At 47.0% G+C, this 21,768-nt stretch overlaps 1 protein-coding gene across 2 annotated transcripts in view; it reads right to left on the reverse strand.

Annotated features, from left to right (window-relative positions):
* Window positions 1–21,768, reverse strand: part of Abl1 (ABL proto-oncogene 1, non-receptor tyrosine kinase) — a 114,371-nt gene that overhangs the window by 41,270 nt on the left and 51,333 nt on the right. The window contains exon 1 of one of the 2 annotated variants that reach the window (XM_036183668.1): window positions 3,721–3,845. The exons of the other annotated variant lie outside the window; for it this stretch is intronic. Within the exon in view, the coding sequence (XP_036039561.1) occupies window positions 3,721–3,799 (79 nt within the window). The 5' untranslated portion in view covers window positions 3,800–3,845. Of the gene's footprint in view, window positions 1–3,720; window positions 3,846–21,768 lie in introns of those variants that run through there. 2 annotated transcript variants of the gene reach the window in all.

Consider the following 21,768-nt stretch of genomic DNA (forward strand, 5'->3'; position numbering starts at 1 on the left):
ATGAAAAATTTAAAATATAAGACAAAGTATTAGTTTTATTGCATGTGCATTTTTAAAATTTCAAAATAATTTATTAACAAGAAAAGTATGGGTAGGTTTAGCTCAATTCTATCATTTCTTCAGCCATCAGAGAAACCAGTAAAGTCTCCATTTTAGATTGCTAAAGATCTGTTTATAATAACAACAGCTTACATTTGCTTGTTCTTGCTCTGTGACAGGCTCTGGATTGAACAGTTTACATGATGTCTCTCAACAATGAGGTGGAAACTACTATGAGCCTCGTTTTATAAATAAGAGTATGTCAGCTCAGAGAGCACCATGCCTAAATCATCTGAGAGGATGCCTGGCTCCAGAACTGCATGTCTATACATCAGGGACCTAGGGGTGGGAGAGAAAGGTCAACACACCTGAGGGTAGGAGAGGCTGCTGGGGGTCAGAGGGGGAAGCTTGATGCTCCTAGGACTTGGAAGGGAGGCCCAACAATGTCTGAGGGCACCAGAGAGCAGTTAGCAGAAACACTCGCATTTGCCTAAGCTGTTTTTAAAGTGGTCAAAAGGGTTCTCACGGGTCCTTAAGCCAGCCCACAGGCTAGAAAGAGGAAGTCTCCCTGACCCGGACAAAGGAAATGGAAGTCAGAGTCACATGGGGGAGCTTCTATCGCCAACTTCTAAGTGCTGCCACAAAAGTGATCTAGTGGCCTTCCCTTGGGACATCAACAGGGCTAGTCTGAGAACTAAGTGAGTATGTCTGGGGCCACATATGGTCATATCATAAAAGCTCAATGATATTAACATAACCTGAAATGACAAAAACTGGTCTGCTAGGTGACAGAAAGAGCCCTGATCCTCTTGTTCTTAAACAAGGGAAGCAAGGGATGACCTCATAAGATTATTCAGAGTCCAGTTCTAAAAAAAAAAAAAAAAGCACAGCAATGTGGCTGGCACTGTAGGAGGTACTGGCTGGACAGTCTCATGCTGAGAAGCTTCAGAGTAGGCTCTTCAAATAAATGAGAGAGGTCAACAGGAGTTCACTTTGCAGCCAGCACAGACCCCAGAGCCCATGGATCTCCCCACACCATGTGGATGACTATGAACATGGTCTTTCATGTGCCCAGGGTTAGGACAGTTGACAAGACTGGGGTTCCAAGTAGACCAAAGGCTAAAACTGCTTTGGTTATTCTGAAAAGATACCAGAGGGTAAAATCCCAGCATCACAAAGCTCCTTATAAATGTAAGCTACCTCTAGAGGGACATGCTTTTTCTTTTAGAAAAACAAAACAGAAAAATAGTGATTGCCTCTCGGGAGAGAATAAGAGGGCCAATGACTTTTCAGTAAATAGTCTTTTAGGACTTCCTTACTGGTATTTTTCTTTTTGCATAAAAAAATGTTAGCAGCCCTGCTGCTTTAGGAAAGTAGGTGTTTACCAGTGCCAGGTGCAGAAGGGAAAGGCTGGTCTAGTGCAGGCACTAGCAGGGGTTTCTGAAGATGGTGTTGAATGAAAACAGTGTGCTCTCTGAGACAAATGGTTGGTTCATATTTGGGGCTAAGAGTGGGCTTTCTGGGCCAGGCACTATGGTACAAGCCTGTACCCTAGGTGCTCAGCAGGCTGTGCAGAAGGACGCCAGGTTCTGGGCCTGTCTGTGTAAGAGACTGAGTTCATCGCCTGCCTGGACAACGTGGCAAGACCCTGGCTCAAAATTCAAAAGTTGGGAGGGGCCTGTGGGTGGAGTTCAAGGCCCTGGGTTCCAATGCCCCAAACTTTTTTTTTTTTTTTTTTTTAAAGTGGATTCCTTGGAGCCAGACAGCACAAGTTCAAATCCTGGCATCATCACTTGTTAGTTCTGCCATGTCAGGGATGTCACCCAACCTTCTGGTGCCTCAGTTTCTTACCTAACAAGATGAGATAGTCAGGGTCACCATCAGAAGTCAGGAAGTTAGTTGTCTAGAGTGCACAGTGCTTGGTCCACCACAGCCACCTAACAACTACTGCTGCCCATGTAGGCCATGCCTTCTCTGACAGCTAGGCCCAAGGATCAGGGAGCATGCATTTGGTAATAATGAAAAACTCACCGTATTCAATTCCCTCGGACGCTGAGTGGGTGTTGATGAACTGATTGATTGACTTAGGATGTTAGTAGGAAAAGAAAAGCCTGGATTATTTCTCCAGATGCTGGCAACCGCTCTCTTCCCCTGAGACAGACAGCACTTCCGTCTTTAAGACATAATTACTGAGCTGGTTTGATTCTCTCAGCTATAGAACAAGAATTCCGAACTCAGTGAGCAGGAAGAACTCCTGGAGAGACACTTCCTTGAAAAAGCCTTACTGTGTGGACACTTCTTTGGGGCTTGACTTTAGAATTCACTTTAAGGCCTGCTGGAATAAGACTACGGATTTTTTTCCTCCCAAAACAATAATTAAGCCAGCCAGATCTGCACTAAATCCCATTTTACCCCCAGGAACAAGCTGATACCCAGGCAAAGCTGTGCTGTGACCTAACTGCAGTTACAAAAGTCCATTCATCTCTGCCTGCAGCAGCGGCCTCAAAATGGAGATGATAGAACCTCACACTAACTGGATACAGATGGGGGGAGTGTGCACAGAATGTGAAGAGACTTGGAAAAAGTAAGCAGTGTATTAACTGAGGATGATTCGAGCTGTTCAGATGCCAATTCTAGGGGACAAATAAACCAACTCCTCCCTCCAAATGTTAGACTCTGAGCTCACGCCATCCACAAGAGGCTCCTCTAAGGGATCCATCCCCTGAAGTCCTGGAGAGGGACAGAGTCCTGAGTACAGCTGTGGCAAAGGGGAAGAACACTCCACCTGTGCTGGACACAAGTTTGCCATGGGTTATGTGGGGCCTTTCAGGCCTTTGGGTCAGAGTTGAAAAGGAAAGAAAACCATGTCAGAGAACTGAAGAGGCTCTATTTCCCCCTCATTTCTAGAAAGAGAAAGACTAGAAAACAGTAGGAATCAAGGTTGTTCTCAAAGGAACTTGCCAGTTTTACTCCTACATGAAACACCCAGGAAGCCCGGGCACCATCGTGCCTGTGAGTGCTTCTGCCTTTCTGTAGAAGGCAACAGTCCCACAAGAGGTCAACTGTGTCCTAACAGGCTTGGCCAAGGCCCAGCCCCAGCATCCTCTCCCATCTGTCATCCTTTCAGGTTAGAACCAAACACTCAAGACCCCAGGAAGGGAATCAGAGGGCGAGAGTAAGGCAGGCAAAAGCAGGCTCTAAGTTTATGCAAAGAACCAAACATAAGGGGCTCCCCCACCAAGCACCAAACTGGATGCTCTCAAACCTCTGGAAATACCAAGCAAAACCATTCTGTTTCCCTCCTAAAAAGAGAAACTTCCCAAGACCTCTTCGTGGTCTGCAGAAAGGTGGGGGTGGGGGTAGAAAGTTCACACGAAACTCTGTACCCATAAATGGTAGAGCGGGATCCCTTTGTACGCGGCACTTGGTGGAGGCCCACCTTTGTGACACATAATTCCCAGTTAGCGGTAGAAACGCCACAACTTGGGCTCACGAGGACTCTAAGGCCTGTGGCTCTCTGGCTTTTTCAAACTTTCTGAGCGGGAGCCGCACCATGCACCACGGCTCTCGGGGGTAGTCCTCTGGATCAGCGAGTGCCCGCGGTGGCCTCAGAAGGAGAAGGCTAGGAATTGGGAGCGCGCACGACAGTCCTGGCTGGTCCCCACCCGGGCAGGGGTTTACCTTCCAGGTAGCAGCTGGAGGACGAGGAGAGCCCCTTCTTGGATTTGCAGCCCACCAGCTTCAAGCAGATCTCCAACATGGTCCCGCGGCCGCGACGAAGGCCCCGTTGCCCCGCCGCCCCGGGCCCCCAGCCCCGCCAGGCCGCGCTCACCCGGCTCCCAGCCCTGCCTGCGCCCGGGCCCGCGTCCGCCTCCCGCCTAGGCCGGTAACAAAGGGCCCTGCGCCCCGCCCCGCCCGGCACTTAACCCACTCCTGGCCAAGGGAAGGCAGCAGGCCCACGCCCTCCCCAGCTGCCGCGTGTCGGGGAAGGTCGGTGGAAATGCAAATTCCTCCTGAGTTACCAAGACTAGTCTCGTTTATATTCGGGGAGTGACTGTGATTAAGCCTAACGTGGGTGTCTGAGGAATGTGAACAGTCAGGGCTGGAACCCACAGGGATACCGAATACGGGACGGACACTGCTCCAACCATTCATTTAGACCTGGAGATGTGAGTTTAAACTTAGGGAATTCCATCTCAACAGTGAATGTTCATCGTGGGCTGCAATGGCGGCCCTTCTTGACCTCATTTTCAGGAGAACTTTCCTTCTTTTTTTTTTTTAGCGCCATGGGTCATCAGTGTTTGAATCCATTTCACGGTGGCGTTGAGTTCTTACACTTTCCTAAAGGCTAGCTGGAGGAGGTTACCAACAAGATTTTAATTAAGCAATAATCACAGCAGTAGGCTACTGGCACAGATTCAGAATCTAGATTGGTGGGAAACAAGGACCCCCAAACTACAGCCAATAACTGAATAAAAAGCCAATCAAGTTCCAATGGGGGAGAAAAAAAACTTATGAAAGAATGTTACATAACTAAAAATCTGGTCCACACCCTCTAGCACATGAAGAGCTGACCTGTACCAGGATGGTCCTCTATGAGAAGTACCCCCACGTGCCTTGCCATCCATAGGGCATGTGCACCACAATCCTGTGAGGAGAGTCAAATCATCATCCTGATTCTTCATGTGAAAACAGACACTCAACAAGTTCACATGGTAGGAACCGGAAGACATGCACTCAGTCAGGCTCCAAAGTTTGGCCTCCTGACCAGTGGGTTAGGCATCCCTCCTACTGGATAGCTGGATGCATGAGGTTGTCATGACCTGTTTCAGAGAAAGTCCTAGTTAAGGAACTCTGGCTCCAAAAGAAAGAAAAGCCGGGCAGTGATGGCACACACACTCAGGAGGCAGAGGCAGGTGGATCTCTGTGAGTTTGAGGCCAGCCAGAGCTACACAGAGAAACCTTGTCTCAAAACAACAACAACAACAACAACCAGAGGGGGGCAGCGGGGTTAGCCTACCCTACAATGCTGAGAGCCCAGGGTGTCTGGAACACTAGGCACAGGGAAGGAGCAAGGTCTCCACTTAGGTCTGCCTAAAACAGCAGATTTCACCATGTCTGTGTCTGTCACAGGCCTCTCAGGCAGGATGTCATGCACTTTTGGAAGTGCCCTACCAGTGCTAATCAACACTGAAATCTATCTGTGCTGAAGCCAAGGGGACTTGTTTTGCTACTAGTGCAGGTGCCAGGTCAGGCCTACAGAATTGATGCCATGCCACCATCTGGAGACCAATAGGCGCGTGCACCAACTGGATCCTTTCCTGATCCTAGGAGACCATTTTCTGTGCTGTCTAGTGTTGTCTTGAACCGTCTAACCTCCACATGATGCCAACCATAACACTGAGAGATGTACCACCAGCACAAACACAACAAATGACACAGTATCTGTCTGCTCTGCTACCATTTTGAAAGTCCAAGGGTCTTGGATGAGACTATAACAAAGTCCATCATACAGCATATCAGATCACAGGGTTATATTCAGGTTGGTGCTTAATGCCAAGAACTACACATTAAAAGGCATTTTGAAATTCTAACCCTATCCTTGAATATTGCTCTTTAATACAAGTCAGACATTTATTCACATGTGCTGGACTTCATACTGGGATGTAAGCTTGTTTTTAAAAGCTAATGACTACTACGAATATTCTGCTCTTATGGATACAGTGACCTTATCCTCTAAAATCCTCTCTAAATGAGTAATGCTTATCAATTGTCCAAACCATTTATAGTTTAGATATAAAACTATTCATCAACAAGTCTAGCAATATGCTCTAAGTGGCAATGATCATGGAGGCCATTGCCAAGTTGCACACCAACACAACAGACTGAACTATTCTTTCCAGATACAGCTTCGAACTCTGACAAGATAGGAAGAACAATGTGTACAAGCAGTCAGTCAGTCCCAGTCATCTGAAAGAAGAAAGGCCTGAGATTGCACCTCCTCCAGTCAGCCCAAGGCAGACAGCCAATGACTGAAAAATCAAACACACCAGGCATGGGGGGCATGCCTGTAATTCCAGCACTTAGGGGCAGAGGCAGGAACATTGCCACAAGTTCAAAGCCAGCCTGGGATACAGGCAAAATTCTAGGCCAGACAGGGCTATAATGAGACTGTCTCAAAGCAAGCAGAAAGAAGATGGGTAGCAGAAGCAGAGAGGAGATGAAAGGACCAAGGCTCATGTGCTGTGCCACTGTCACCTGGGAAAACTACAGACTGCACCGTACAACCAGTCTGTGCAAGTGCTCGGAGACCTCTCCTCCCATACAACAAATAAATAAATGTAACAAAACAAAAGTTTAAAATATATTGATGAGAGCGGCCACCTGGTCAGTGCTGAAAGTGCAGTCCTCGATGAACCTGGCACCGAAGCTGCTGTGCCCCTCACTATCCTGTCTGAGCTTCAGCCTACTGCATCAGATTGTGTGGAGAAACAGCTGAAGCCCCAGAGGACCCTGTGTCTGTGAGCCCAGGGGCCGTTCCGGAAGAGGGAAAGACTGCTGATGTATTTTACCAGGAACGGGACAGATGGGGATGGATGGATTTTATGAATCTGGAATTTATTCATCTGAAAACAACTTGTGAATTGAAGAAATATGCCACAGTAGAATAAGTTAACAAAAAGAGGACTCAGAAGCTTTTAGACTGGATTTATTTTAAATTTTGGGTTCAGCCTCTTTTCAAAGAAAATGGGGCAGGCCCCCACCATAGCAGTGGGTCAAGAGGAGGCAGGCATCAGGAAGGAGGGCTCTTTAGGTGGCAGGCCTGAGCTGGGAGAGTGGGTGAAGGGAGGCAGGCGGGTCTGACAAGAAGTCTGGGAAGGCACAACTGCGTCCTGCACTCTTTTCAGGACAGTTGGTCCTGCTGGGGGAGCAGGGACAGTTTGTTTGACAAGCACAGGCCAACACAGCCTACAGCCTACGGGCTCTCATTCATTGGCCAGTTTCTCTAGCGTGGTGCACATGCCCAGTATGTCTATCCAGAGAATTAGACAGCTGAACTGATCACAAGAGCCACAGCACTTTCCTGCCCTACAAGGACACCATGTCCCCATAAGTCTAACAACCTTTGAGTCAGATAGAACTATTTGTTAGTCACCAGTCACAGGCCACTAAGGCCCAGTGACTTCAGCCTGGGAAAGCCAGGTAACTAACTGACAAGGCCAAGCAACAAAGATTGGATGAGCTTGAACATGTTGGTGATCTGCTTGAAGCTGGTGGGCTGTAAATCCAGGAAGGGGCTCTCTCCTCATCTCCCAGATGCTATTCAGAAGGTAAACCGTGGCCAGGGTTCAAAGACCTGCCAGGACTGTCTTACCCCAGCCCTGTGTACTTCCTATCCCTAGCCTTCTTCCTCCGAGGCCATGCAATGCTTGTGGATCCAGCGGACTCCCCAAGCCTCATTCACAATTGCAGTTTCCTCATCCGTGGTCATAAGAGTGGGCTGGACACTGGAAATAATGTACAGAAACCCTGACTCAGAAAGTGCATGGTAAACTGCTAACGTTTTTTCCCAGAGGACCCTGCACCAGTTGGGAACAGCACTCTTGCATGAGCACTAGGTCTAAGTCGAGAGCACAAATGAACAGTGAATCAAGAATAAATGGAAAGCCGGGTGGTGGTGGCGCACGCCTATAATCCCAGCACTCGGGAGGCAGAGGCAGGTGGATCTCTGTGAGTTCGAGGCCAGCCTGGTCTACAAAGCGAGTTCCAGGACAGCCTCCAAAGCTACAGAGAAACCCTGTCTCAACCCCCCCCCCAAAAAAAAGTCATTTAGAAATGTAACCCTATTACATTTCTGAACCTCCATAACCTTCATAAATAGCTTGCTTTTCTCTTTGGAAGTTTTTAGAATAGAATTTTCTTCCTCTTTGGCATCCTCAAACTTTACAATGATGTATCTTTGAGTAGGTCTCTTTTATATACAATGCTGGGCTGTCTAGTTCAGAGAATGGCATTAGTTTAAGAAAACACTTCTGTAAGCCTGAAATTTTTCCTTTAAAAAAATATCATCGCCAGGCAATGGTGGTGCACACCTTTAATCCCAGTACTTGGGAGGCAGAGGCAGGTGGATTTCTGTGAGTTTGAGGCCAGCCTGGTCTACAGAGTGAGTTTCAGGACAGCCAGGGCTACACAGAAGGAAGAAGGAGGAGGAGGAGGAGGAGGAGAAAGAAAGAGGAGGAGAAAGAAGGAGGAGGAGAAGGAGAAGAGAAGAAGGAAAAGGGAGAAGAAGGAGGAGAAGAAGGAGAAGAAGAAGGAGAAGGAGAAGGAGGAGGAGGAGAAGGAGGAGAAGGAGAAGGAGGAGAAGGAGGAGAAGGAGGAGAAAAGGAGGAGAAGGAGGAGAAGGAGAAGGAGAAGGAGAGAGGAGGGAGGGAGGGAAGGAAGGAAAAAATAAAATAAAATCGTTAGGAGACAGTATGTGTGCCACAGCGTGCTTGTGGAGGTTGATGGACAGCTCTGTAGAGTCAGCTCTGTCTTTCCACCTTTACGTGAGTTGAAATGAACTGGGAATTGAACTCAGGCCACTAGGCTTGTGTGGTAAGCATCTTTAACTGCTGAGCTCATTTTTTCCTTATAATTGTCTCCTAACTTCTATTTGTTGTTGTTATTACTGTTACTTAATTCCCCCTCTCTGGACTTCCTGCCAGATGGGCACTGTCTCCCTTGTCTTCCATGTCCATGTCTCTATGTTCTACATTCTAAGGTAAATTTGACTTAGTCTTCTGTTAAATTTTAAATGGTGGTTATAATGTTTTGTTTGTTTGTTTTTTGAGATAGGCTCTCTCTACATAGCCCTAGCTGTCCTAGAACTTACTATGTGGACCAGGCTGGCCTTGAACTCACAGAGATCCACCTGCCTCTGCCTCCCAAGTGCTGGGATTAAAGGCGTGTATTACCATGCCCAGGAAAGGTTTTCATTAGTAAAAAAAAAAACAAAACCCGATTCTTAGGACTTCAGGGCCAGCCTCAGCTACATAGTGAGTTCAAGGCTTGCCTGGGCCATAGAAGACTCTGCTACCCAAACAACAGATTAACAACACTAACAAAACCATTAATTTCTCTCTTGTAGCATGGTCTTGGATGCTGTGCTGTCCCTGAGGACTGTGAGGACCATTCTTCTGAACTCTTCCTGCATTGCCTGTGTGTGTCTAGTTTACTCTTCACTACCATTTGCGACTTCTCTAAACAGACAATGAAATTTGGCTGCTCACTCATTATTTACAAGGGTTTAAGGCTAAAGTCCTGTGTCCCGAAGCCGCCCAACCCCTGAAGACTTTGAGGCAAGCCCCAGTGCTGATATCTAGAGGGCACTCTTCTGGGGCCGTTCTTTTTCTTTTCTCCCCAGAAAGGAGCATTTTAATCTCCTCCCAGGTAAGGCCTTGCCTAGCAGGCACTGGAAGCGGGGCTGGGAATCCACTACTGTGTGGACTTTGAACAGCAAATCCCATTCCTAACCACTCTACTGTTACTAACCACAGGCTTACCTGAATCCAGGCTGCACATCAGGCCCCTGAGTCCACAGCCTTATGGGAAACTCTCTCACATGTGGCTGAGGTGGAGCAGCTGTCACCTGACTGTGCAGGGCTGGGGAGCCCTGCTAGAAATCTGAACATCCCTCTTTCAGGTTGTCCTCTACGGTCCTAGTGCCTCTGATTCTGCCCCTTCCTCTGGTTCCCACCAGTGTGCTGGCTCACATCTTAAGGGCTCACTCTTAGAAGCCAGGCTGCGGGATCCTGCATTGTCATAAGTCTGCTGCCACTCTTGGCCGCCTCCAGAACGTTGTCATTTTTGTTATTCACTCTTGTCTCCTTTGGGTTCCTTTTGTCCTTAACACATCTACAGTTTAAAAAAAAATCTATGTGGTGCATATGCTTATAAGCTGAGGACTCGGGAGTCTGAGGTCAAGCTGGGTGCCATAGTGAGACAGTCTCCAAACCAACAAAATCTTTTTGCTGTCATTTCAGTGGGGTTGGAAAAGGGATGGGGAAACATTCACTTCTCACAACGGTTCTGTGCATCTTACAGGCAACACAGCTGTGGCTAAGGTTAAACAACTTGCATCAAGTCCACAAAGCATGCTGGTAGCAGAACCAGGAATGGAACCCAAATCCCCAAATCTCCTTGTTAGGTTGTCCTCATTAGATGACGTCCACTAGATCCCATAATTAAAAGAACATGATGGGTGCCGGGCGGTGGTAACTCATACCTTTAATCCCACAGAGGCAGGCAGGTCTCTGTGAGTTTGAGGCCAGCCTGGTCTACAAAGTGAGTTCCAGGAACAGCCAAGGCTACGGAGAGAAACCCTATCTGGAAAAAAACAAAAAAAAACAAAAAAAAACAAAAGACACAAACAAAGAACATAATGGGAGTGAGGAGATGGGCTAGTCATGAAAGCACAAGGACCTGAATGTGGACTTCTAACACCCACCTAAAAGCTGAGCATGGTGGGAAGTCTGTAACCCTGGTACTGAGAGGTAGAGCCAGGAAGACCCCTGGCGTCTGCTGGACAGCCAGTCTAGTCCAACCTGGGAGCTCCAGGCTCAGTGAGGACCCTGTCTCAAAAAATTAAGATGAGAGTGACTGGAAAAGACAATGTTGGCCTGTGACCTCAAACCACACACACATGCACACACACAGAAATGTGTGGTATGTGATCAAGAAAGACACTGGGCTGGAAAATTATTTAAAACCTGTTGCAGCTCTCAGCTCTCAGCTCTGCTGATGGAGGGCCATCAGTCTGACCAAGTTCTTCACTCCACTCACATCTGTACCTTAAAGTTTAACTGTAAATAGGAGTATCAATCAATCAAAAGCTTGAATTCAACTTAAAGTGATTCTCAGGCTTGCACAAATGTGTGTGTTCTTGTACTTGAGTTCATTCTGACGTGAGGGCCAAAGAATTTTGTTTCAAATTACTAAATCTTGTTTGTTTTCTTCTGACCCGAATATTGAATAAGATGTTAAGTCTCCATCGCCAATATGGTGGCACAACCCTTTAAACCCTAACATTCAGAAGACCAAGGCAGGAGAATCATGAATTCTATGTCAACACACACACACACACACACACACACACACACACACAGACGGGGGGGGGGGGGACGACACACATCTCTGAAATAAGATGTCTCATGGGGAAACCTAGGGGTCCAAGTAGACACTGTTACCCTATCATCCTTTTGCTTCAAGCTCAGCACTATGCTCGGCTACTGGGGTTTGTTAACTTGGAACTGGGAAGCCAACAGTTAATGCCTTTCCTCTCTTTCCCTAAGACTAAAGGAATCTGCCGAGCAGAGGAACTGGCCTGGGAGATCACATTACTTTTGGGGGTGGGGAAGCAGGCAGCTGGAGAGGAGAGGAGAGAGAGAGCTCTAAGGGAAAGAAAACAAGCAGTCCAACCCACTCCACAGTGTAAACCCAGCAGGGAGGAGGAGGTAGGAGCGCCATGTTTACCCAAGTTATCAGCCCACAGTGCCCTCGCTTGGTCTGGCAACCTAGTGCCATATCCAAGAAAGCAAAAGCTTGGGATCTGAGGAGTGCAGATCATGTTCATGTCTTAAAAATCATTAGCACCTGACTGTCTTAGCAGCAGCATTTCAGACACGCACAAGGATGGGTGGGCCCAGTCTTCCCACAGTACTGAGTGAGACAGACTGCTCTTTCTTCTTAAAGTGACAGATTGGCTGCATCGATCCAGAGCTACATTATGACCAGGGAAGGAAAGGCTGCAGTTGACCCTGAAGAGACTGCTCGCCAAGGAGCACAGCACTTAGGGCCAAGAAAGGGCAGGTCTGGGCTCCTGGATCCCTTGAAAGGAAAATACAAATTGTTCTTGTCTCGCAAAGCTCACCTGGTCACCTTTCCTACCAGCCAGCCCAGAAGATCCAAACACAGCATCTCCAAGTGACTGATTCCACACTCTCTAGTGCGACAGTAGTAGGTTTTGTGTCAGCCAGGGTGTGTCTGTGAGGACAGTTTTGGAAGGGATCAGCCTTTGAGGTAAGGGACTGGCTGCATCCTACCAGCAGGACCTCACAAAGGCAGAAAAAGTAAGCTGACGCTCGCCTCCCTACACCTGGCTTCTTGGACAGGCCAGGGTCTTCTGCCCTCCATGTTCCCATTTCCAGTCCTTCAAGTCTCACACTCAGCCTGGCTCTCAGGCGTCTAGAAACACCACCAGCTTTCCTGGGTCTCTAACTTGCAGGCAGTGTGGACAGTGGGACTCGGAGCCTCTATTCTCATGAGCCAAGACTTACGGTAAATCTCTCCATAGAACACAGGGAGAATGGTACCATTTGAGGAAAACAAAAGCCACACATTCTATCCTGGATCTAATGAAGAACTGCATCCAAAATGCAGAGAACCCTTCCTGCCCAGGCAGTGTTCAAACTGGTTTAAAATGGGCAAAAGAGCCACTGACATGTCACCTAGAAGCAAAACAAATGGCTGATAAGTACCCAAAATGATGCTCAGGCCAGGCATGGTGTCACACACCTTTAATTGTAGCACTGGAGAGGCAGAGGCAGGTTTAAGGCCAGGCTGGTCTACATAATGAGTTCCAGACCAGTCAAGAGATACAACATGAGACCTTGTCTCAAAAAAAAAAAAAAAAAAAAAAAAGCTCAGCATCAATGGCTAAGAGACAGTAACACAGTGAGCTCCCACCCCATGCCCACTCCAAGGGCTACGATAATAACCCAGGTGCTAACAAAGATGCAGGGAATGGAAATACACAGTCCCTGGAGTTTGGCAGTTCATTAAAGGTTGAGATAGAGCCAGGTGTGGTGGTTGGTGCACTTTTTCTCAAGCACCCAAGAGTAAAGGCAGGCAGATCTCTGAGTGCAGATCTCTGTGAGTTGGAGGCCAACCTGTTCTATAGATCAAGTTCCAGAATAACTAGGGCTACATAAAGAGATAATGTCTCAAACAAAAACAAAACAAAAAACAAAAGTTGAGATCAAACATTATGAGACCCAGCAATTGTATTCATCAATGTAGGCATCAACTGAAGACACATGGGAGTATGTCCACACAAAAACTGTATGTGAGAGTTCACAGCAGCCTTATTCATCAAGACCCCCAATGGGAAATGTCCATCAAGTGGCAAGTGACTAATCAAAAAGGGTATCTCCCTATGAACTAACTCAACTATGAGAAGAATGAGGTACTAATGCATACGCTACTACCTCAAAAGCAGTTTAGCCATGTAGCAGACAATGGGCTGGGGAGATGGCTCAGTTAGTAAAGTGCTTGCTTGCATGTCAGGAGGACTTAGCCTCACACCCTCAGACACAGCCAGGTGAGGCAGCATGCACTGAGAAATGCAAACAAGATGGCCTTGCAGTCAGTCAGGTGAGTCAGCTGGCTCAAAAACTAAGGTAGATAAAAGACAGACGAGATAACCAGTGTTGACCTCTGCATGCCTCTGCATGCAATTGCACACATGAATATACATATCACACACACTCATGCATGCTAAAAGAGAAAAGCTAATCACAAAAGAACACAAACTGTATGGAACTCTGTTATCTACAATGTATAGGAAAGACATATCCATATAAAGAAATTGCCAGGTGGTGGTGGTGGTGCATGCCTTTAATCCCAGCACTCAGGAGACAGAGGCAGGTACATTGCAGGCCTGCCTGGTCTACAGAGTGAGTTCCAGGACAGGCTCCAAAGCTACACGGGGAAAACCCTGTCTAGGAAAAAAAAAAAAAAAAATCGCATCTGTGGTGCCTGGGGCTGGGGCTGGGCACAGGGCAGACTGCAAATGGGCAGAAGGGTCTTTGGGAAAATGGAAATGCTTGAAAACTGAGTGTGGTTATGGTGTGTATATTACACATTTACTAGAAATTACTAACTTATCCACTACTATGATACACTTTATGTCATAAATTACACCTCAGCAAAACTGCTAATCATGGGGAAAACATTGCTTTCTAGGACAGACACCTTTCTCTAGCTAAGTGTCATACAGAAAGTCTAGGAACACCAGGGGGGAATGGCTGGCTCCCTGCTGTGAAGACAGGAAGCCAAGCTCTGTGAGCTGTTTGTTGCTGGCACTTGGTTCACCCTTCTAATGAGGCCACGGAACTATCACTCTCCCCCACCCCTGACACCTTCCAACAGCCAACACAGACACAACAGGGGTTTCTGCTAGGGACTGGGGGAGGGTGCTGCTCACACAAATGAGGCCCTCAAGATTGAGGAGCAGGAGACAGCGCTCAGGCTGATCACAGGAGACACGGGAAGCCAGTGCCTGGTACAGCAGGGACCAGTAGGGACCAAGACTCAGAGAATGCGCCTCCCACTCAGGAGACATGGGATGCTCTCAGCGGCACCCCAGCTTCCTACACTAAGCCTTCAGAGACAGAAGGCAATGCTGACATCCATACACCGCGGTCCCAAGTGCTGACTCCTTGTGGAAACCAATGGTCACACAGAATTGGATGGGGTCAAACATACATGATTAAGGTCTGCTGCAGGACAAGTTCCTAAAATGCTGAGAAGCAGCCATAACCAATTAGCTATGGGGATCAATTAACAATTAGTATTTCATGAATGATAGGCTTAAAATAAACAAAGGAATTTTGAGAATCAGACAATTAGGAATTTTCAGTCCTGGTGAGATGCTCACTGGGAAACAACACGAGTGCAAGTCTGGACCTGAGTTCACGCCCCAGAATTCATGTAAAGGTGGAAGAAGGGAGCTGACCCCAGGTTGTCCTCTAACCTCCACACAAGAACTGTGACCCGCCCCTTTCTCACAGGTCACTAATAACAATTTCCATTACTGTTCAGCTTCTTCCTTCCCAGGCAGGCAGAGAAGAAGTGCGGAGAAGCAGAGTCCATTTCTGTGTGGCCAGCTCCCTGCTCAGGGCTCACTTACCCACCTGACCTAAAGAGTGTGGCCACCTGCCGTCCTCGTCCTCCTCCTTTTTCTTTTTTCTTTTTTTGGTTTTTGGAGACAGCGTTTCTCTGTGTAACAGCTCTGGCTGTCCTGGAACTCACTTTGTAAACCAGGCTGGTCTCGAACTCACAGAGATCCGCCTGCCCTCGCCTCCCTGAGTGCTGGGATTGAAGGTGGATGCCACCACCGCCCAGCTCCTGACATTTTCTTAATTAGAAAAATAAGAAGTCTGTTACCTTACAGATGCCAACACTGTCCCCAGAGGCTGGGCTCCCCTTCCCTAGTATATATCTATACTCCAACAATGTTTCGCAGACACTCCAGCACCCTGCCCCCCACACAACTCATCACTTACATGGTGCACAGCCCAGAAGCCCTCAGGAAAAGCAGTGTCAGCAAGGTGCAGGAGAGGGCAGGAGTGGGGGCTGTCTGGGTCTTCTGAGGCCAGAAGACACTAGTTCCATTGCTTAGGGGACGAAACCAGCCTTTGTCTGTCCCATGGCACCACATCATTAGTGGGATGCTGGCAGCCCCGCACGGTACAGTGTTTGCCTTTCTCATTTTCCAGTCTCAAGAGTCTCAAGGGAATCGGGCACTATTCGATAACAGCCAAAATGACAAACACATTTGCCCTCTGACCTATCACCTCTATTTCTAGAGATTTACTTTACAAACTTACCCCCCACCACACACACACAGAGCACTGTTGAAATATCAAAGGTGTCATCATCAAGTTAGACTCTGACTAGCTTTCCAGTGGAGTGCATAAAGCCCCCCAGAAGTGTGTGGGTATTTGTCACAAGTGAACAACTGTCAGATCCTCGGATTCATTCATTTCTTCTCTGAAACCGATTCTCACGGTCCTGCTGGCTCCCTTTTCCAATGTGGCTTCTACTTTCTGCTTCTCAAGGAGAGGGTGCCACTTGTGTCTTGATAGCTGTTAACACTCCCAGGTACCACACATACAAATGAGGCTCTCAAGACAGTGGGAGCAGGAGACAGTGCTCAGGCTGATCACAGGAGAGACACTGAGAACACATCACCACAGAAGGAAGTGTATCAGAAAGAAAAGGAATTAAAATGCCATTAGGAGGCCAGAAAGACAGCACAGATAAAGGCTCTTGCCAGTAAATGCAGTGGCCTGAGTTTCCCCTCTGGGACCCACATGTGAAAGGAGAGAACTGACTCCACAGTTGTCTCAGATCACAACACATGTGCTGTGGCACACACATGCACTGGTGTACACACACACACACACAGATGCACATAACATTTTTTAAGTCGTTAGGAAATAAACACTGAACATTCTGCAAACTTTTTTTTTTTGAGACCCTACTAAGAACTAGTGTTCCCTAGGCTCGAGGGCAGTGGTTCTTAACCTGTGAGTCATGACCCCCTTTGGGGTCAGAAAGACCCTTTCACAGGGGTACATATCAGATATCCATCCTATCAGATATTTACACTACAAATCATAACAGTAGCAAAATTACAGTTATGAAGTAGCAATGAACTAATTTTATGGCTGGGGTCCCACAGCATGAGGACTGTGTTACAGGTCACAGCACTAGGAAGGGTGAGAACCACTATTAGGGTCACAAGGGGTGAAAGGCATGAGAAGGGTCCCTGGTTCCAGAGCTAACATTCAGGTTGGGAGGACACAATGAACTAGGAAAGTTCAGCTGTTTAAGTTTGTGGAGCTAAAATACAGAAGGAAAGGGTGTTGTACTTGGGCTGCAGGCTTAGATGAGGTGACCAGAAAAGCCGTCACTGAAGATGACAATTGAGGAAAGAGAAGAGGGAAATGTGGGACAAGTCCTGTCCTCACAGAGAACCATGAGCAGAGGCTCTGGGCAGGGGGAACTGAAGGAGGTTCAAGGAAAAGCAGAGGCCAATATGGCTGGACAGGAGTCAGCAGGGAGACAGCAGACGTGCTGGAGGCAGCAGGGGGAGCGAAGACTATCAGGCCTGGCACGTGCATGGCAGGGCTTTCGGTTTTAGTCCAAAGGATGCAGGAAGTACTGGGAGAGAGGGAAGAGGAAGCAGGATAGGACCACAGGCAGAGGATTGGTCTGGCTGCAGCAGGGGGAAGAGCTGAGGAGGGACGGCTAATGGGATCATTGAAATGGAAGGGCAGGGACAAGGGTGTGACCTGGACATGTTTGGAAGTTATGGCTAGCCAAGAGTCTTGTATGGAGTCAGAGAGTCATGGAAGACTCCATGAGGTGAACGTATACACACATATACAACACATACACCAAAAAGAGGGGCAAAGAAAGATATAAACATTAACCAAAGAAAACCTTAATGGTATATGAAACAACCATCTACTGTTTGATTTTATTTTGTGTGTGTGCATGCATGTGGGGAGGGGGTGGCACATGAAAAACAAATATTTAAAGATAAATCTGGCAACAACAGGCACAGCAAAATACTAAGAGAGAAATTAGAAGTTCTAAAGTAATGGAAGAATGACTACATTCAGGGATTAGACAACTCTAGATGTCAGCTGCGGTTATAGAGTCAACACAATCCCAACCAAAGACCCAGAGGTTTCTAGTAGAAATGAATGAGCTGAGCCTAAACTTAATATGCAAATGTGAGAATTTAAATAGACAAAGCAGCCTGCAGTAAGACAGGAGACTGAAATAGTCAACTACAGGTCTCATTATAAACTAAAATAGTCAAGAAAATGTATCAGCAACTAACAAGATAGAGAGCAGGAAGTAGACCCTTACACATCCTCACCAGATTCCCTGCAGTGATGCAATCTATGGGGAGGAGGGCTTCTGTGAGCAAGGGGATGGGGCTTACTCTGCTTCCTGACTGCCACAGTGATTGACACCAACCATGCCTTCCTGTCCTCTCCGGGGGCTGAGTAAACCCTTCTCCCCTCAGGTAGTCTGTAACAAGACCAGAGTGAGGACTCTTCTGTGGCATCTAGACAAAACTGCCCAAGGGTGTTCAGATACTGGTTAAAACATTACTGGGCATGGTAGGGTGGCTAGAGAGGAAGAAGTGGTTAGGAGTACTTGCTGCTCTTGCAGAAGACCTAGGTTTTGTTGACTCAGGCTCAAACATCCTGTAACTCTGGGGTATCTGACACCCTCTTCTGACTTTTGAGGGCACCCACAAGCATATGTGCATGCACGCGCACGCGCGCGCGCACACACACACACACACACACACACACAGTTTTTTGTTGTTGTTTGGTTTTTTGGGATGTGTCTATTGAGGATGCTTTAGTGGAAACTTGACATTTAAGCTGGTGGGTCCAGCAGTAGATCACCCTCCTTAATGTGACTGACACACCTTCAATAAGCTAAAGGCCCCAAGAGTGTGACCTACAATGGAATCAGGGGAGTTCTTCTGCCTGGCTGCCTGGACGAGGGTGCTTCCCTCCACCTCAACTCAACTGTAACAGCGGTTCCAACTGGGCCAAGCTGACAGCCTTCAGCCCACAACACCTCACTGGGTCTCCTCTTTATATAAAGTAGGCCTTACCAACCTCAGGAATTCCAAATCATTAATGTAAATCCATACTGTACTACTCTCATTTTTCAAGATGTGTGTCTGTGTGTGTGTGAGTTGATGTGCATATGTATATAGCTGCCTGTGAAAGACAGAAGAGGGCACTGGATGCCCTGGAGCTGGAGTTACAGTAACAGGTTGTTGTAACCCCCAAATGTGAGTGCTAGGAACTGAATGCGGATCCTCTGTAAGAGCACCAAGCATTCCTAGGGGCAAAACCTTCCAGCCTCACTGCAGATCTCTTCCCACACACAAACAAGCACACTACTGAATCCAAATATTTGTGATTCTGATGAAGAAAATGAGACATTGGCCAGTATCCATCCTTTCAAAGGCCTCCTCTAAACCATGGTATAGCCTCACATGTACTCACTCCCTGAAAACTTGTTTAAGTGACATCCAGTGTATAGTATATTGATGGAGGGGAAAATTGTTGGTTTTCTCTTGTGCCTAGAAACTTTTAGTAACTTTTTTTTTTTCAGGACAGGGTCTCAGGTAGCCCAGGCTGGTCTGGAACTCAGCATTCAGACAAAGATGACCTTTTTGTTTTTACCTCCCATTTCCTTGGATTACAGGCATGAGCCACTACCACAAATTACTAAATTTTAATTTGAGTTTGATAATTAAAACAAATGATTATGAAGAAATATAAGTATGTCCATAACAGGTGTGGTTTATATGTTTTTATCCTTAAAGGAAACTGTTCCACTAATGAAGGGGCAATGATGAACCCTATCTTAATTTATTAACAATGTTGAGTCAATGTTAATAGCTTTACTCTTGCAAAGGGCAGCTAAATCCTTCATTGAGAACTATTATGTAAGGCCTGGAGAGATGGCTCAGTGGGTAACAGCACTTGCTGGACAAGCATGAGAACCCCAGTTCATACTCTAGCACTCCCATTAAAAAGCTGGGTGTGAGCTGGGTGGTGGTGGTGCACGCCTTTAATCCCAGCACTTGGGAGGCAGAGCCAGGCGGATCTCTGTGAGTTCGAGGCCAGCCTGGGCTACCAAGTGAGCTCCAGGAAAAGGTGCAAAGCTACACAAGGAAACCCTGTCTCAAAAAACCAAAAGTGTGGTCATGCACACCTGTACCTCAGCGCTATGTGGAACAGATGGGGGATTAGAGGCACTTGTCTGCTCCAAGTTCAAATTAGAGACCCTATCTCAAAGGAATAATGTAGAAGATGATAGAGGATACTGCTCTAGCCTCTTCAGGAACATACATGTGTGCATTCAGCGCATGCACACACACACACACACACACACACACACACACACACACACACACACACACTCTCTCTCTCACATATACATTCAAAGGAAAAACTACAGATGACATACAAGAAAGAGAAGCAGAATTTGAGTCCCCTGTCTGTAAAATGACTGAGTTACTCACCTCAGATAATGAATTCCTTTCTTCTTTATCAACAAAATGACTTACTAGCTTTCTTAATTTTCTGGCATTTATGGAACTTATGTTCACAAAATGTTCCATATTTTCACAGTTGTCTTTATAATGATTTTACTTATCATGTGTTTCCAAATTACTGCCTCTCCCAGATCTGTCTATGGCTTTGCCAATAAAGTCCCAGCCGGGAAGAATGCACAGAGAAAGCTCAGCAGCCCTGGCCTAGAGAGTCAGCCGTGAAGCCAGGATGTCTTGAGTGATGTTTCCCTGGAAGGGAAACCCTGGGAACTGCGTTCTCACTGTGTCTTAAGAGAAGGCTAAAAGAACCCAGAGTTTCCACAATGGGACTTGAGAACATCCAGGATGCAATCAGTGTGCAATCCTGGGCACACAAAGCATCTGGAGACCGGGACCCAGTACAACCCAAACAGAGCACTACTGGTTTGGAGCCGCTCTCGCAGCTGCCGCATTGATGTGCAAGAGAAGGCAGATTCCCAGTGAGTAAGCTGGAATCTCACTGAGGACAGAGACTCCAGCAGGGGGGACAGAGGCAACACAAAGAACTCAATGGAAATTCCAGAACTGAAAAATGAAATATAAGGAATGAAAACCCCACTCAATGTGCATAACAGCTGACTGGGAGCGGGAGGAAAAGGAACGGAATGCCAAGGCAGGCGAGTAGGAGCAGCAGGCGAGTAGGAGTGGCTCACCCCGGAATCCCAGGATGTGGGAGGCAGCAGGACTATGTCCTACACAGCGAGTCTCTGCTCACCTCCACAAGGGGAAAACCCCTACAGACAAGAGGGAAAAGACTGAAAGCAACGAATTAACTCAGTAAGTTCTAGATGATCCAAATAGCAACATGCTGGGCCAGAGTTGCAAGAAAGCAGCAAAAGAAAGAAGTGGATTCTAAAGAAATAGGGACCCCAGACTGTCTAACGTAATGACACATAGAAACTTGAGGCAAACCACTAAATGAACACCAAGGAGAAACAGAGCAAGCCACGTACAAAATTCAAACACCCAAGCCTCTGGTTAGGTCCTGTTTTAAAGATAGAGTTCTCATGTTGCCCAGGCCAGCTTCAGGGCCACAATCCTTCTGTGTCAGCCTCTGGGAAGCTGAAACTACAAGTACACAGCACCATGTTCACTTGGTGATGAGCAAATACTGAAAGCAACCATGGGATGATCTAGCAAAGAAAAGGACACTGCCTGACTTATCATAAACTATGATGAACAAGGAAGTTGAACTTGGAGCTACAGAAATGGTTCAGCAGTTAAGAGTGAGGAAGGATGGCTTTTGTAGAGAACCTGAGTTTGGTTCCCAGAACCCATGTCAGGTGGTTCACAGTTGCCTGTAATTCTGGCTCCAGCGACTCCAACACCCCTGGCCTCTGTGGGCACTGTACTCTCATGCTCAGACCCATAAAGACACAGACACAAAAACAGAGCTCAAAACAAAATAAATCTTTTTGTTTTTAAGTTTTGTTTATTTATTACATATACAGTGTTCTGCCTGCATGTATGCCTGCACACCAGAAGAGGGCACCAGACCTCATTATAGATGGTGTGAGCCACATGTGTTTGCTGGAAATTGAACTCAAAACTGCTGAAAGAGCAGCCAGTGCTCCCAACCTCTGAGCCATCTCTCCAGCCCCCAAAACAAATCTTTAAAAAAGAAAACATTTTTAAAGTCTGAGGAAAGGCAGGAGACAAGCAACTAGTTAACTCACTGTTCTGGACCACTGTGCCTAGACAAGACACTTCAGGAACAAAGATCTGAGCTCTGGGTTGTACCAATTTTTTTTCTTTATGTATAATTT

The sequence above is a fragment of the Onychomys torridus genome, chromosome 4 (genome assembly GCF_903995425.1).
Source record: "Onychomys torridus chromosome 4, mOncTor1.1, whole genome shotgun sequence".
Taxonomy (NCBI): Eukaryota; Metazoa; Chordata; class Mammalia; order Rodentia; family Cricetidae; genus Onychomys; species Onychomys torridus.